We start from the raw sequence: 18,596 nt of genomic DNA on the forward strand, positions 1-18,596 counted from the left end.
CTTGATAAAGCTTTTCCAAGATATGCTTCAACAATCATTTCTAGTCTCTGAGGGTGATTTCTTAATATGAAATTAAATGTGAAATTATGTCAGCAACAGACAAAAATAAACCTTTGTGCATATGCCACCAAAATGCCATAAGTATTTATTTCTAGTGTTTACATAAGTAGTCTTATGTAAATACCCAAAAAAATTCTAGATATTTTTAATTTTAGAATACAAAATAAAATAGTTATTCTTATTTGATGTTATAGTTTTATCCTGGAACTTTTTGATCCTACCTGGTAGTTATTTTCTCATTAACATTTAAACCTTGTATCTTTTTATTATATCATGAGAATTTACAATGGGCATTGCCTTTCAATAGGTTTTAAATATAATTTGCATTATACAATTTATATGTCCACACTAAGTTTTGTGGGTATACAAAATATCCATTCTGAAGACCTTTTATGCTGTGTATTTAGGCTAATGTGATGCTTGAGTATACAGTTGATGATGCAGAGGCACTCTTAGCAAAGAACCTTCAAACAGCTTCAAAAAACCTTTCTCAGCTTGAGGATGACTTAGATTTTTTGCGTGACCAACTTACTACTACAGAAGTTAGTATCCTTTTTAATTGGTACTAATATTAATTATAAGATATATTTTATACAAACATTTCTCATTCAAGAAAACATCAACTCCGTAGGCTGCTAGAGCAGCCCATCTTCCCTACTCAGAAAATACTGCCTGACTACATAATTATCCCCAGGGCTTTTTCATTCACCACTTGTTGGTGTGTTATTTTGGAATTACTTCTACCTGTATGCAGTACCTTGCATTTGTGAATGTTAAACTTCAGTTGCCACTTCTCAGCCCATCTGCCTAATTTTTCTAGACGTACCTTGCAATAGAATACTCTGATTACTATCATTAACCACCCTCCAACCTTCATATCATCTGCAAAGTCAGACTTTAAGCCTGGTATACCTTATCTTCATCAATATCATTAATATATATAAAAAACAACATTGGGCCCCTGCACTGAATCCTGCAGGACTCTCGTGATAAAATTAATCAAGAACAGTGGTCATTGTTAATCACTGTCTTCTCCTACTCAACCATCCCAATTTGAACAGCAGTTTTGGAACACTGTCAGAAGCTTTTCTGAAATCTAAAAAAAAAAACAGTTAATTGGGCTATGGGTTATCTGGCTTTTCAGCAAGAATCATACCTTGATTTGTAACATTGTGCCTATGGGAAAAATATCTGAAATACTTTTTAAACTAGTAAATTTTTAAAAATCATTGGTAAACGATATAAGAAAAAATCTTAACCAAACTTAAATCATTGTCTGTTTTTTAAAGTACAGTCAGACCTCTCTTTAATGAACTGCTGTATTTCCATACAGCAAATTTTTCTATTTAGTGAATTTTTTTGATTTCCCCTTGGTCATTATATTGAAAATTTCTGTATAACAAAGAAATTTTCCCTATAATGAGTTGATTTTGAGAGACCTCGGTACGCATTGTTTGCACTTCTGGCATCAACGCAATAGAGTTGATGCTGTAGAAAGAATGAATTAAGAGCTAAAAGGATTGAGAATAATCCCTTTACCTTTTAAGAGCTAAAGGGTTAATTCTTAAGAGCATGAATTAAGAGCTAAAACATTCCACAATTTAGTGGTGCCCGTAAAACCTATACAGCCGCCTCTTCTGTACCGAGAAGTCGTGCTAGTCAACTGCTATCTGTGTGTCCATGGGCATTGGCAAAGATTAAGGCATATTTCTGATGCAGGCATTGGTTCTGGTTAACCTGTTTTCTGCTGTAAGCACCCTATTAGAGAATTAGAAGAGTGATTTTCTTTTATCCCGGAAATTCATCTGTTGTTTCTCAAATGAGCCATGCACAATTTCACCTGTCTCTGTTTACATGGTAGGTACAAGTGGTCCCTAAATCAGTTTTAGTTCCTATGCAAGTAACCTTACAATTTTAAGAGGAAATCCTTAGTGTAGTGGAAAAAGTGGAAGTGCTTAATAGTGTAGAGTGAGGCATTAAAAAAAAAGGAATTGCTTTAAAATTTGGTATCCCCCAATGGTGTCACCATTCTGAAAAACCATGTTTCTATTCTCAAACTTTTTGAGGAAATGGGACCCAGTTGGAAGTGTGCAAAATTATGCCTGTAGATCAGGGGTGGCCAACAAGTCAATCACTGCTTTAATTTCGGTCGATCACGTCACGACGAATTTTAAATATACAAAAAATAGATTAGCCAAAATCTAAATGTTGTTGTTATTATGCGTCCCAGTGCATACGCTTATTACAAATCCATTGAACCACGTGACTACTCTTGTTGCCACGTAGCCACTAGGCTTGGCTTCTCTTGTGAAAATTCACGCAGTTATGTCGTGGAGAGAATAATGTATGTGTCGAATTCTTATTTAACTTACTTAATACTAATAACTGGACAGTACATATACGTTAATTTAATAACCTTTGATTTAAAATGAATACTACGAAAAACAAGTAAAACGTATAATTTTCATCAAGAATGGGAACTAGAATACTTTTTTTGTAATAATAATAATAAAAGAAAAATGTTTTTTGATTTGCATTGCTTCCGTGGCTATACTCAAAAAAAGAAATTTAGAAAGGTACTTCGACGCACTCCATGGTAAATGCCAATCGAATTTTCCACCTAATAGTGACCTTAGAAAAAATAAAATAACTGAAATCCAGATTATTCGCACAGCTAAATTTCTTCATGACACCTAATTTACATTCTAAAGCAGTAACTGTAGCATCATTTAAAGTGAGTCATCTTCTTGCAAAAAATGCAAATCATTTTCTGATGGTCAATTCATCAAAGACACATTTTTATAAATAATAGATTCTCTTTTTGAAAATTTTAAGAACAAAAATGAAATTAAAAGTGCTCTTCAAGGTCTACAATTATCTTGAAATACTGTGATGCGACGCATCAAAAAATGATTAAAAATGCGAGCGAACAATTGCGTGCTCATATTGCTCGTGTATCCTTTTCTTTACAACTGGATGAATCTACAGACGTCAGTGATACAGCTCAATTGCTCGTTTTTATTCATATGGTGTTCGATGATTCTGCCACTAGAGAAGAACTGCTGGGTATGGTTTCGTTAAAAGAAAGAACTAGAGGTCTTGATATATTTAACGCATTCAAAATTTTATTGAAAAAATTAAATTACCACTATTTAAGCTCATATCAATAACAACAGATGGAGCTAAAGCAATAACAGAGCATCTTAACGGATTCATTGCACTGTGCCAAAAGGATGAATTCCCAGATTTTTTGAGTTCCCACTGTATCATCCACCAACAAGTGTTAGCCAGCAAAAGATTAAATACTAAAAGTGTTATGGACATAGCTTTCGAAATCGTGAATTCCATCAGAGGACAATCTCTTCGGAGGAGACGTTTCAAAATGCAACTCGATGAAAATGAACCAGATCTGATATTACACACAGATGTGAGGTGGGTGAGTCGGAGTAAGTTTCTACAGAGATTTTGAAATTTACTGAATGAAATTAAAAAAAATTGTTGATCAAAAGCAGCTACAATATATGGAGTGGTTGTGTGATCTGACTTTTTTGGCCAATTTTACCAGTAAATTAAATGTTTACTAGTTGAAGAAATTGGGTGAAGAAATTGAATTTGGAATTACACGGAAAAAATAAAAATGTGAGTGACATTATTAGTAGTATTTCTGCATATAAATATCAGTTTTTGGCAAAGGCTAAGGATCTCAAAGAAAAAAAATTCAATAATTTTGCAAATATGCAAAATCATTTGCAGAAATATTATTATTATTTTTTATTATTATTATCCATATGGTGCAAGGAAACCTGAAGCTTATGCTGCACCAGCCAAAAAAAACTTACCGTGTGAGAGAGAGAAGTAGAAGGAAATCACCAAGAAAGAGAAGAATGATGATATCCAGTTCAGGACCCTGGGTGTGCCAAGCTAATACTCACCAGATGTGTGATATGCTGTTTTTGAATTTAATAATGAGAAATATGTTTCTGAAATTGAGAAAGTTGCGGATGATTTTGAAACCAGATTTGGTGATTTTAAAACAATTGAAGAAACATTGTTCAATATATTTCTTATCCATTTAATGTCGACTTAGATATGAAACAAATTGCAGAAAAAATTCGCTGAGATTTTTCACATGGAGAAAATATTACTTAAACAATATTATTACATTTCAAAACAATATCTTCCTAAAAGCCAGACCATCAAAAGACTTTTGGAAATATATTTTTGAGAGAAATACCCAAATGTAAAAAAAATGCTGCTAACGTTTGAAATTCTTGTTTTGGTTCCACATATATATTCGAATTGGCCTTCTCGTATTTGAAACGAACCAAGACGAAGAATTGCTGTACTCTTACGGACTTGCATACAGAAGATGCTTTACTGTTGGCCTTATCACAGTCATCCCCGATTTTGAAAGCTTGGTAGATGACACGAAGACACAAACTTCACATAAATTAAAAATTTAAATATATGTTAATTTAAAGTAAGAATTCTGAATTGTATTTAATTTTAAAATTTATAAACAACAATTTTCAATATGTGTTGATTAACTTTTTTAACCATGTGCAATGAAATTCTTGAGATGGTAGATCGTGGCACATTTTGAAAAAAAAAAGTAGATCACATCACAAATTAAGTTGGCCACCACTGCTGTAGATGAAGCCATTTTTAAGTGGGTGAAGTTGATTTGAGACCAAAACATGCTGATATCAGGGCCATTAATAAAAGAAGGCTATGGCATACATATAAAACATTCCAAGCCAGTTCTGGTTGGCTGGACAAATTTAAGAGGCACCGTGGCTTACTTGAAAAAGTTATTTCTGGTGAAAGTGGAGTTGTAATCGAAGAAGACTGTACCCATTGGAAAGAAACAGTTTTGAAAAAATTATGGAGGACTACGAGCCCTGAGACATATTCAACATTGATGAAACAGGTCTATGTGGTAAATGTTCAGGTGGTAAAAATAGTAAGGAGAGAATTAGTCTTGGTTGGTGCAAATATAGCTGGTAATGAAAAACCGAAACTTTTAGTAATAGGCAAAAGTAAACAACCCCGATGTTTTAAAGGAATAAAGTTGTTAGAGTCGGACTACAACTGCAAAAAAATCTTGAATGACAAGTGAAATTTTTGAATAGTGGATTTTAAATTTCAATAGAAAGATAACAAAAGAAAACAGAAAAATCACATTGATTGTCGACAACTGCCCTGTCCACCTTCACTTTGTAATTTTGAAAGTTACAAGTGTGAAGCTTGTTTTCTTCCCTCCTGATACTTCATCTAAACTACAGCCAATGGACTAAGGCATATCGAGAATTTGATAATGCACTACCGATGGCACATACTGAAAAAAATTATACTGAGAATAGGAACCAACTAACCTATAGATTCTGTAATAGATTTTCAGATGTGCATATCAGAGTTGGCAAAAGCGTGGAGTCAAGATGTGATGGAAACAATGATTAAGAATTGTTTTGTAAAAGCAGGTTTTGCTAAAACGGCAGTTAATAGTGATGAAAGCGATGAACTACATGATATTGAGCAATCTTGGGAAGAATTCCAAGCAAGAGGTTTGATCAGTGGAGAAATTGTTCTTGATGAATTTTTAGGAGTTGATAATGATGTCATAGCATCTGAATGTCTGAGTGTAATAACATCGATGATGAGTTGGGTGAAAATGAGGGCAACGAAGGCAATAAGGGCAATATTAAACCTTCCAAACATGAAATGTTGGCAGCATTTGTAACTTGCATCGAGACCTTCAGTGAGAAGAAAATGTGCCAGAAAATATATTTGAATGTTTAAACAAATGTGAACATTTTTATAAACGATTTACATTGCAATCCAATATACAACAACAAATAACCAAATATTTTACGAAATAATTCTTAAATTGTTCTAAAAATAATTTTTTGTGTACTAATATATTGTGCACCTTGTGTAAATAGCAATTTCTTAATGTGTATGTATTAAAAATTAATTGTTTTAAAATGTTAGAAAATGTATTCATTCCCACTTATTTTTGACTATATTTCTGAATGTGGGGAAGGTCATATTTCTTTACAACGAAATTTCTGTTTAATAAATTTTTTTCAAGCGAATGATCAATTTTGTTATATAGAGGTATGACTGTAATAATTTTATTATAAATGAAGTTATTTTATTTTTCACTGAGATCTATTGTTTTTTAAAATATCTGAGTTTAAAGTTAAAAAAAAATTTCACATACACCTGTTAATCGCCAACATGTCCTAAACATGGTGATTAATAGAAGAATAGAACTAAAAATAACACTACAAATCAATCCAGTTGTGACTTTTTCAGTAACCAAAATTATTACCTATTTATAATTACATGTACTTTGTGTAAAACTTGAACTATATAAGCACACAGCAGGCAAGTAAAGCCATTTGAAATTTGAATTTTGCTAATAAATTTGAAATTATTTTTTACTTATTTTTTTGATGAAACCATTAAAAATTTAAAAAACTGCCATGCTTATTTTAATTTCCTGCCCTTAATTGGAAACTACTCTGCGTTTCTTTCACTGTGCTTCTCCACTGCATTCTTGATTCTTGCTGCATTTGAATTTCTGTACAAGCTCTTAGAGTTGAAGTTTCGGCTCCAGAAACACTGTTCCATCATTGCTTCATATGTGCTTTGCTCTTTCTTCAAGGCATCAGTAAACTTTGGTATTTGGATGGTTTGGATGCAATAAATTAAATACCCCAAGCCATCCTTTGTCTTCATCATTGTTCTAGCTAACAAAGTAGTATGTACACCAGGTGGTTATAAAATAAGTTTCCTTATTCAGGAGACCCTAGTGTCAAAACGGTTAGAGATAGCGCTGTGAAAATTAGTGGGTAAGTCATTTTAGGGTATGGGGAAGTGATTTGTAGAAGAAAAAAATCAGTTCGAATTTCTGCCACCAGGAGAAAAATTGGCACTGTAAACATGAAATGGAATACTTAATTTAGGATTAGATTTTAATATCAGAACTTGAAAATCTGCAGATATTGTTCTTTGTGCTTTCCTTCACTTGAGATGACATTCTGAAAACGGAGGACTGAGTGTGACACAGTTTCGCATAGTATCTCATTGGGGATGTTGGTTACATGCTGTTTAATGCTTGCTTTCAAATCGACAAGCATCTGTATGCCACCACTGTAAACTCAGTCTTTCAGGTATCCTCATAGCCAGAAATCGCAGGGATTGAGATCTGGTGATCGGAATGGCCAGAATTGTGGAAAGTCTCTAGAAATGATGCAGTCATTTCCGAATGTTGAACGGAGCAGTTCCTTCACTTGTCGATAAACATGAGGAGGGGCACCATCTTTACATGAATACTACGCTCTCCAAGCACTGCCTTTCTTGCAGTGCGGGGAATAATGTAATTTCTTAGAAGAGTGCAGTACCAATGACTAGTTACCGTACACCTTGCGGATCCATGAGGTATAGACTCTTCAAAGAAAAATGGTCCGATTATAAACTCTGCTGTGAATCCACACCATACTGTACCGTATGGACTTGGTGTGGTGGTCTTTGATGCACAGCAGATGGACTTGAAGTTCCCCATATTCGGCAATTTTGTGCATTTACAACCCCATGAAGAGTGAAATGTGCCTCATCAGACCACAAGATCATTCGAGCCCATGTATCGTCAAGTTCCATACGAGCCAGAAATCGTAGAGCAAAGTCTATTCGTTGTTGCTGATCACGAGACAGTCAACCAAGGAAGGTTCAAGTCTCTTGACACACCTCTGACACTACTGACTGGTAGGGTTTTGCATTCTGATTGCAACTGCAACTACCTCCGTTCTGATACGTGGTTATCTGGTCCCCTGCCTGGAATTACACCTAACTCCCTGGTTGTTCGCTTCAAATTTCTTTATTAGTTTTCGAAGTCCCTGCTGATGTCCAAGGTCCTTTATGCAAACCTTTAAGTTTCTGATATTCACGTAGTGCTGCATTAACGTTACTATTATTCTGGTAGGAGAGTTTTACTAAAAGAGCACATTCCTTTTTTGTTGACGATGGTGTTGGCCTTTCTGCTTTTATCTAACAGGATGTCATTTGTGTAAGCAGCGTGTCTTGAAGTAAATGACAACTTTTGCTTGTGTGCAGTGCAGTTTCCCCCCTGGTGACAGAAATTTGAACTGATTTTTTTTCTTCTACAAATCTCTCCCCCATACCCTAAATGACATACCCACCAATTTTTACAGCGCAAACTCGAACCATATGCACTCTGAGAAATAATACTCCATCTGGAGACCTCCAAGGCCAAATACGAACTGGCCGTCTTTATAGACTTTGAGGGGGCTTTTGACCAGGTATGGTGGGAGAGCGCTCTTGAGAGGCTGCGCTCTGCTGACTGCCCTCCACAACTCTACTGGTTAATCAGGAGCTACTTCACTGACAGAACCTTTACAGTACAGGCAAGACAGTCAAGGCAACTAACACGACAGATTTACAGAGGATGCCCACTGGGGTCCGTATTGGGGCCCTTAATCTGGAACCTGCTTCTTCAGGATTGGCTTCACCATAGCTTCAACAGTACCAAGATCATTGCATTCGCAGATGATCTCACCATCATCTTCTCAGGCCACTCTTGGCGAGCCCTTGAGACCACTACAAACCGCGTTCTTACCGACTGGGCTCAAACCAGTAAGCTCCAAACCAATCCAACAAAAACCAATGTGATGATCTTTGGAGCCAAACTCAACCTTCGAAGGTTCCCCAAGTTAAAATTCAAGGCACGCAGTTACTACTTGTGAACCAAACTTGAGTCCTGGGGTCATTATTGATCATAGACATACTTTCTTCCCTCATCTTCAGAATCTCAACATAAAAGTAAGAAACTTCTCAGCCTCAATAGTCAGAATCTCCAGGATTGACTGGGGCTTTCGAAGCACACAATACTCCTTTACTACAAGGCAATGTTTCTCCCCATAGTCATTCGCTGCGGGGGCGTGGTTTCATCGGGCAGTTAATTGTAAAATTAAAGAGAAGCTGAAGTCTGTCCAACGGGGACTTTTCCTCTGTCCAACGGGGTCAGAAAAATACAATGGGTATCTGCAGAACAGTCTCCACAGTGGCAACACAAGTCATTGCAGGAGTTCTTCCACTGGACCTCTTAGTAGTTTATAGGGGACTATGCTACAGAATACAGAAGAGGATTCCTGCAGAAATCCTAGGCATCCACCTTAAGTTAGACATGAATGTGAAAAGAGAGAGGCTGCACTGCTATAATGAGCTAGTTCATATATGGCAGACACGATGGGACACAACCAACAAGGGACTAGTCACAAAAAACTTCATACCGGATGTTACCTTTGCCATGGCAAAATCTCTTACAAAATGGTTTACTCCGATGGAAAACTCCTATCTAGTCACAGGACATGGGCCCTCAATGAGAAATTGTTTCAATTTAGGCTTGCAGAGTTAGACCTCTGTTTCTGTGGAGCGAAGGAGAACTGGTTCCACATACTCATCTACTGTGCAATATATGATGAATCCAGAGAACAGCTGAGGAATAACGTCTAGTGATTCTCTCCAACTGCAGTGGAACAACTAATTCGAACACCAAGTAATCTTGCAGCACTCTAGACCTTTGCAAAAGAGGTTTTTGCATATTTTTATAATGTTTAATTAATTTATTTATTTTATGAAAGATGTAAAGTACTCAGTTGAGAATTGTTAGGTGGATTTGAACTTGCATTCTGGGTGCTGCCTTTATTTTTAATAAAAATAATAATAACCGTTTTGACACTAGCGTCTCCTGAATACGGAAACTTATTTTATAACCACTCGGTATATCTATTCGGTGGTACATTCAGATGTGCTCTGTTTGATCAAATATACTTCATGTGTTGTGTTAGGTATCATAATATGATTCCATCTGTATTTACTTTATTGCCAAATAAAACTCAAGAAACCTATATCATATTTTTGTAGACAATCAGAAGTATGGATCCAGACCTTTCATAATTGTCTCTCATGGCAGGTTTTGAGAGGGCACCCCTTAACACATTTAAGGATGTTGGTGCAGTCAGAGCCTGCTTCGACTCCCCCCCTTTTTTCTCCCTCAATGCAACTGGAAAAAATGCAAGAAAATTCTGAAATTCGTCCTAGGTATAAGTCGGTGAACAAATTGATTGTTCCTGACCCTCTATAAGAACTGACTGCTTTGGCTTTCATTCCAGAGGCTGGTGTTATTCATTTGAGTTGCTATTAGTTATTTCTGTAGAGAGACAGCCCTCGCGAGCCGCACTATGCATATAAGTACCATCCTTACCATACTGGGTGGAAAAGACCTTGGTTCAAATCACAAGGAATTTTTATGGGATTGTTACACAGCAAGGCTGAGTAAGTCTGTCTCAGGTAAGGGTTACATGGTTTTTTTCCTCTCTCTCTCCGAGAAACTGGTTTTTTTGTCCAGCAACTGGTCAAAAAAAATTTGATTTAATATATCAAATATGGTTTTGATATGTTAAATTTGTTCTTGAATATCACATTTTGAAAAATATGTGCAGCTTGTAACAAGTACATTTGTAGATGATCTGCATCAATAAACTGAATATGAAAGAAAAAACTCTTATATAAAAAGAAAAAAATTCACTCTCAACTGATGGTCTCCTTCAATTTGCATATGACATTTCAGGGAAATAAACTTCATCAGAATAATAAAGAAAATCTAGATTGAAAGGTAATCCCATAAATTATAACTTGATGCCTTAGCATCCATACATTGAAAGTTATGCTTCAATGTATCCTGAGACATGCTTACTTGGCTGTGAAACTAGCAGCAGGAAAAAGGTCATCTTATAATGCTTATTTATATACTTAATACAATGCATACACAAATATGACATAAAAAAAAATTAAATGTAAAACTTGTTAAAGAATACTGCTTAATCTCTTAATATTAGTGAGTGTGCTCAATGAAATGCATTGCACTGAATTGCTATTGTAATGAAATGCAATTGCATTTGTATAGTGAACACTATACATTTGCCCATGCTGTTTTGAAGTAATTGGGCTCTGTGTCATGTTTCAGCTGGCCAGGCCTTGGGATAAGGTGACTGGCCTACTCTCTAGTTGCCAAACAAGCACATGCAATTTACATACAATATATATGGTGTAATATAGTGTATGTTACTGATGCAACTAAAACCCTACAACAAGAACTGTGTGTAGAGAGAATGGCAGTTGCCTTCAGTGTACAGTTTAATATTTTAAGGATATATAGATTAGAAGGCCAATCTGAAGTGGAATCAGTAATGCCATCAAAGGATAACATAGAGCATTTAACTGGATAGGTAAGTTCTTAACATCCAAACAATTTGAAAGTTCATTGATTCCATGATGGAAGAGCAAAGCATCAATGAATTGAAGGTGTAAGTTAGTTTCTGTAGCCAAACCTTGAACTCTAGAAAGTTTTACAGAAATTCAGCTTCAAGAATCAAAAATATAATGGAGGTATGGTGAAATTAACATCATTGAGTATTTATGTGGAATCGTATATTTCTAACTGTAATCGGGAAACTGGAAAGTAATCATGGTTTTTTTTTTTTTTTTTTGAAGTTTCCATCAAAAAATAAATCTGCAATCACAGTAATGGCACTGGCATTTTTCATTGATTATCTTCGAAAGAATAAATCCATTATGGGTGAATATTCTTTCTTGCCGAAATTTCATAAACGATTAAAGAGCAAACATCATAGGAAGCTTCCCAGAGAGCCCCTCTTCCTGACTGACCGCATTTTATGAAATTTCACTTCCCAAACACAAGGCTCATAACCTCATGTTCAGCAATTTAGATTATGAATGGCTTTCACACCCACCATATTCTACAGAAATGGCTCCTTCAGATTACGTTTTTCCAATAAAAAAACATATGAAGCGATAAATAATGATGGTATTCATGCAATTGAGGAGTGATTAGAAGATGAAGACTGTGTTCTATGGAAGGTGTCTAGGAAAAATGAAGGAACATTGGATGAAGTGTGTAGCCTGTGGAGGTGACTATGTTAAATAAATAAAAACATTGCATTTCAGATTGCTTTTTCTCTGTGGGTAGGTATTTGCTAAATTTTTTGTTATTAAGTCATATGTCTTTGAAAGAATCAAAACATCTAATAAGTGTTTCTCAGTCTGTGAAATCAGCAGTACTGTAACATAAATTTCTTTTAAACAGGCCTGGCCAACCCAAATCGTTCTGCTCCACCTTGACAAACTACAAATTTCCACAGGCCACACAAAATAAAACAATCCTTTAAAAATAAAAAATCAAATGCCATAAAAATTTATTTTATTCATTTTTATTTATATAATATTGGTGTAGATATACCATAGCCAACTCTTAAACGGAAAACTATGATAGTAGTGTAAAGGGCATCATTTCATCTGTATCTCTTACTGTGCTCATCCTTCACAACGAGTTACCATGTATTGCACTACCTCGAATAAGTAACACTTCACTAATAGAGAAGACTATTGTTACTTATTCTCACTGGGCACCACCACCCAGATGGCACCGTTTCAAGGCTTGTTGGCCTTTCATTGGTGGGTGGGCAGGTACCCTGGTATTGCAGACATGACAACCCAGTTGTGAAGATAATCCCACAATATGAGAGATGCCAAAAGGTGTACGAGATAATGTTTAAGTAAGACTAAATGCAATTAGGCATAATATTTTAAGAGTTATAATTGTCTATATAATATTGGTGTAGATACACCATAGACAATTCTTAAACGAAAAACTACGATAGTAGTGTAAAGGGCATCATTTCATCTGTATCTCATTCTTCACAATGGGTTACCATGTATTCCACTACCTCGAATAAGTAATGCTTCACTGATAGAGAAAGGCCAACAAGCCTTGAAACGGTGCCGTCTGCACCACCACCCAGACGTAAAAACAGTCTTCATTATTAGTGAAGTCTTCTTTATTATTCGAGGTAGTGCAATACATGGTAACTCATTGTGAAGGATGAGCACAATATGAGATACAGATGAAACGATGCCCCTTACGCTATCGTAGTTTTTCGTTTAAGAATTGTCTATGATGTATCTACACCAATATTCTATAGATAATTATAACTCTAAAATATTATGCCTAGTTGCATTTAGTCTTACTTAATTCATTTTCATTATATATCTACAACAATGAGATATTTCCTTTCTTCGCGATCACTCAAATTTTTTAAATCTTCAATATTGGTAGTTGCACATCTTAATTCATTTTCCAGATTTTCATCTTTTTTTGAAGCTCGAGATTTACTTTTAAAAAATCATTTTTGAAAAGAAAGTTTCCAAGTGTATGTGGATCCAAAGGTGCTTACAATTTTTTGTGCAGAAAATCTTAATTTGCAATACTTTTACATTGTCGTGTATGGGTTGTAAAAGTTGATTTTTGATGTCGTGGCATGAATGTGTTTTTATTCACTGTTGCACTGTAAATCAATTACTTCCATCTGTAGAGCTTCCGGGACAGTGGAAACGTCAACGTGAAATGAAGAACAAAATATCTCAAACACTTCATCATATTTTGCGAGTGAGTTCTAAGAAACAACAATCAAATGCTGCTGAAAGATGTTTTATTTCATTGGTACTTAGAGAAATTCCTATGATGTCCTTTTTTGAAGTCTTTTAACAATAAAAAATGTTGAGCATTGTTATTTCTAAGTTGGCACTCAAATAACAGTAATTTCATTTGGAATGCTTTGATGTGATTACAAGCATTGGTAATTAAACTGTCTTGCCCATGCAACTCCTTGTTTAGTTGTTTAATTTTTTTTCGGTTATATCTACCAAAAAACATAGGTCCAACAGCCACTCTTCATCATTTAATTCAGAAACTGGTACTTTCTCCTTGTTCATAAAAATTTTGATTTCTTCCTGTAACTCAAAAAATCATTTTAAACATTTTCTGCGATTCAGCCTTCTTACATTGATAAAATACATTATATCACTGTATTCGGAACATAATTTGATTAGGAATTCCTTGAACTGGTGATGTTGAAGCGCATGCAATCGAATGTAGTTTACTGTTTTTATAACCACATCCATGACATGGTTCATAGACAACACTTGAGTGCATAAATTTTGTTGATGTATCAAACAGTGTATGACAAATACATCACTGGTTTTAATGGCTCTCGCCTACAACTTATTCATAAACAACTTTACAGCTCCTTAATTTTTCCCTGTCATAGCTGGTGCTCCATCTGTTGTTAATCCGGAAAGCGCCTCTAAATGCAAACTGTTGTTGGATAAAGTTTTTTATGGCTTGGAAAACATCTTCACCTTTAGTGGTGTTTTTTTCAGCTTAAAAGGTTTAGCATTTCTTCTCATTTGGAAAGAATTGTTAACTCCACGAATAAATACTGCAAGTTTGGGTGTCTGAAATATCCGTAATTTCATCAAACACTAAAGAATAAGCTTTGAATTCTTGAATCCGATCTCACTGAGTTACTACTATTTCAGCTGAAATATTATTAATGCGACGACATATTGTTTGAAGTGACAGGCTTATGTTTGAAAAGATTTTACTTTTATCAGGCAAAACATCTTTTATAATGGCTTCCAAACATTCTATCACTAATTCCTAAATATGGCTTCATTTTCTTTGCAATTAACATTGCGACAGAATAGTTTGCTTTGACAATGTTAGATTAAATTTTGTAACAATGAACTAAACATCGTTTGCCAAGCCTTTAATTCAGATTTCAGCGCAGCCAACTTATGTTTTTCAATTCTTTATGGAATTTCACATACTCTCCATGATTTGTTTCATGATGTCTTTTAACATTGTATTCCTTAAATACAGCCACTGTCTCTCTGCAAATCAAACATGTTAATCAATCTGAAGTTCTGTACTATGAAGAAGTAATCGTCTTCCCAATGGTCGCTGAATTGTCTGTTTCCTTCTGAAACTTTTTTTTTTTTTTAAATTCATTCTGAAAGGTCAAAAATAATTCTATTAATTAATATTTTATAGATATATTTAATGACAAGTGCATCTGCACTACTTATTTAAACTTTTTCTGCTAGAAATGCTTTTCTAAAAAACATTTTATTCCTTTCAAGATGTCGAGTCTTCTCTCCACGTGTACCTTTTGAGTAGCTCGCTCAATTGGCGTGGGAAGATACAAATACTGTTCGAGACTGAGTTCTCCCTCTCTGGCATTTCTGTGGTGCAATGTGGTTCGAAGAAGGGAAGGGTTGGTGGGGTTCAGGGAAGTACAGCTGGTCTAGTATTATATTTCACATTATTTATCATGCCTAGTGCAGCTAGTGAATGATTCCCACTGATGTAGTCAGTAGTATAAAAATAATTTGGCAGGCCGCAAAAAATAATGAGGTGGGCCGCATGCAGCTCACGGGTTGGCCAGACCTGCCTTTATCATTAATATAGCAGTTAAAAATAATAAAAAAAACTAAAAATGTAAGTTGAAGAGTATATTTGGCTTGTCTTATTTTAAAGTTAGATTTTTTTTTTTTTTTTTTTAAACTGTAATATGTGTTTACTTATATAATCATCTTTCTTATTTCCTCTCCGAAAACTTGGACCTAAAATTTAGTAAAAAAAATTTTTTTTTTAATGAGAGAGAACACTGATATAAATATGTTCCTGATAGAACTTAATTTTTTTGACTTCTTTAAATGAATTATTACTAATTGTGAGTAATAGCTTGTAGATAATTACTTTCATAATGTTTTGTTTTTCAAATTGGAGACAGTAAAAAGCATTTTGCCTTAATATTACAAAGATATGGCTCGAGTTTACAATTGGGATGTCAAGAGAAGGCAAGCAGAAAGAGAGCGTTCAGCTGTTGCGTAACGTGCAAACTGTACAATATTGGTTCTGTTACCTTTATTCAGTTTTAACTTTGTTGCTGCAATACTTGAATATTCAAATTGTGTATTTTAAGAAATATAAGGCTGCAACCAAATTGTCCATTCCAGCACATTATTCCTATGAAATTTGACTCCTTATGTGTTGAAAACCAAAAAGTTACAAATTGTAGCGAAAATTATACAGTTGCAGTTTATAATAGTGTATATTTCACAATATCTCTAAATATTTATTTCCATTGTTCAGAATTTTAATTCTCAGCAGTTAGAGAGGATAAAGGGGAATGGTTTATTACAAAATGTCTGCCATTTTTAGTTTGGACTTCACTTGGTTTCGACAAATATTTTTTGTATATGAACTATATACACACACACACACACACATATATATATATTCTTGGCTAATGCTTTGCAATTTCTTGTAAATTAAAAAAAATTGTAACATAATAAATATGGTTTTGATATGTTAAATTTGTTCTTGAATATCACATTTTTAAAAATATGTGCAGCTTGTAACAAGTACATTTGTAGATGATCTGCATCAATAAATTGAATATGAAAGGAAAAACTCTATCATATAAAAAAAAAAAAAAATTCACACTCTTAACTAATGGTTTCCTTCAATTTGCATATGACATTTCAGGGAAATAAACTTCATCAGAATAATATAAGAAAATCTAGATTGAAAGGTAATCCCATAAATTATAACTTGATGCCTTAGCAGCCATATATTGAAAGTTATGCCTCAATGTATCCTGAGACATGTTACTTGGCTGTGAAACTAGAAGCAGGAAAAAAGTCATCTTACGTTTATTTATATACTTAATACAATGCATACACATGAACATTAATTTAATATAACATGAAAAAATTAAATGTAAAACTTCTTAAAGAATACTGATTAATCTCTTAATATTAGTGAGTGCTCTATGAAATGCATTGCACTGAATTGCTATTGTAATGAAATGAAATGCAATTGCATTTGTATAGTGAATCACTATACATTTGCCCATGCTGTTTTCAAGTAGTTGGGCTCTGCGTTTCAGCTGGCCAGGCCTTGGGATAAGGTGACTGGCCTACTCACTAGTTGCCAAAAAAGTTTTAGGTGTGCAGCTTGCCAAATGGAAATTTGATTGCAAAAATGCTCACAAAATAGCAAGAAAAGTTTGGGGAGAGAGACTAAAATTTCTAAAAACTTAAGTGCAGTCAACAGTGCTTCAAGAATAGGTTTAACAACTTAGCTATTCTATAAATTAAGTAGTGAAATTATAGCCAGTTTTGTATTAAGTTTGCAAGATTTGTTTATAAGTTGTTAGAATATGAGCCATTCAAATTTTTATGCTATCCAGTTTTAAGTTGTTTTATTTATTTATTTATTTTTTTTGGAATTAGTCATTAATTATTCTGCTTTGGCTATACCTAAAAGTTCAGTTTTTGTCCGTTTTAAACAGTTTAAAAAAAAAAAAAAACATGTGAACTAAGCAGTCCTCCAGGTACTCTCCGTGTGAACCAAGTGATAGTACTGGGCTTGACAAAATTATGTATCCACTTGGGAGTGGGGAGACTTCTGCCTTGGATTCAGTGAACTACTTTCCAAACTTCTGCTTCCTAGTTGAGTGACTCTTTTGTTTCATATTACTGTGCTGGCATAAAAGAAATCAGTTGAGTAAACAGTGTAGTACAGTAATGTTATTCAGAACATAGAGAACCAAAAAGTTGTAACCAGCATATTTACCATATTTCCCCATGTATAAGACACACCTTAATTTTGGGGCCCGAAATTTGAAAAAAAATGTATTACATAAAGTTATTGAACTCAAGTTTTATTCATCATAAAATTCAAGGCCCACTATAGCCATAGCAGCTAATGTACCAATAAACAACCATACCACACACACACACACACACACAAAATTCATACAACTCATCACTGTCAAAACTCCCATCCATTAGCTTGTCCTCATCTGTGTCTGATGACAAATCACTGTCTTCATATATTGCCTCATCCTCATTTCCATCTATGGCATTTGAAATGCCACACTTCTTAAATGACTTGACAACGATCTCAATCTTGATATCCCAGGATCTTTTCACCCAGGTACAAACTTCTCCTATAGTTGGTTTCTTCACTCTTCCTGCTGGTGCCAAATTGTCCCCAGAAGACATCATCCATTGGTTCCATTTGTCTCTCATGGCAGCTTTGAAGGGTTTGTTAATGCTGACGTCAAGTGGCTGGAGCTGGGATGTCAAGCCTCCAGGTATGACGGCAAGTTTTGTTTTTGCTCTGCAGCAATCTTTGTATTTTTTGTTATGTGTGCCCCGAACTGATCAAGCACCAGTAGGGCAGGTTTGCGTAAGAGCCCACCTGGTCTCCTGCTCCAAACTTTCTCAAACCTGATCTTCATCCTATCCTGATCCATCCAACCCTTGTCATGAATGTGGACAATCACTCCTCGAGGAATGTCTTCTTTTGGCATTGTTTTGCGTTTGAAAATCAGCATAGGAGGCAGCTTGGTTCCGTCGACACAACAAGCTAGAACAACTGTATAATGGCTCTTTTCATGTCCACTTGTCTTCACAGTTACAGTTTTCACCCCCTTATCAACAGTTCTGTTACTTAGGACATCAAATTGAAGGGGGACTTTGTCCATATTTGCAATCTGTCCCAACTCAAACTGATGTGT

General features: G+C 34.9%; 1 protein-coding gene across 1 annotated transcript in view; it reads left to right on the plus strand.

Moving 5' to 3' along the window:
* The window catches only part of LOC150081375 (prefoldin subunit 3-like), a 58,294-nt gene extending 41,993 nt beyond the window's left edge, over positions 1-16,301 (plus strand). The window contains exons 5-6 of the mRNA XM_090379227.1: positions 468-606; positions 15,828-16,301. Coding sequence (XP_090235353.1) covers positions 468-606; positions 15,828-15,898 — 210 coding nt within the window. The 3' untranslated portion in view covers positions 15,899-16,301. The remainder of the gene's footprint in view (positions 1-467; positions 607-15,827) is intronic.
* Positions 16,302-18,596: the final 2,295 nt, after the last annotated feature.

Source organism: Mastigoproctus giganteus, chromosome 8 (genome assembly GCF_048544385.1).
Source record: "Mastigoproctus giganteus isolate SK-2022 chromosome 8, ASM4854438v1, whole genome shotgun sequence".
Lineage (NCBI taxonomy): Eukaryota > Metazoa > Arthropoda > Arachnida > Uropygi > Thelyphonidae > Mastigoproctus > Mastigoproctus giganteus.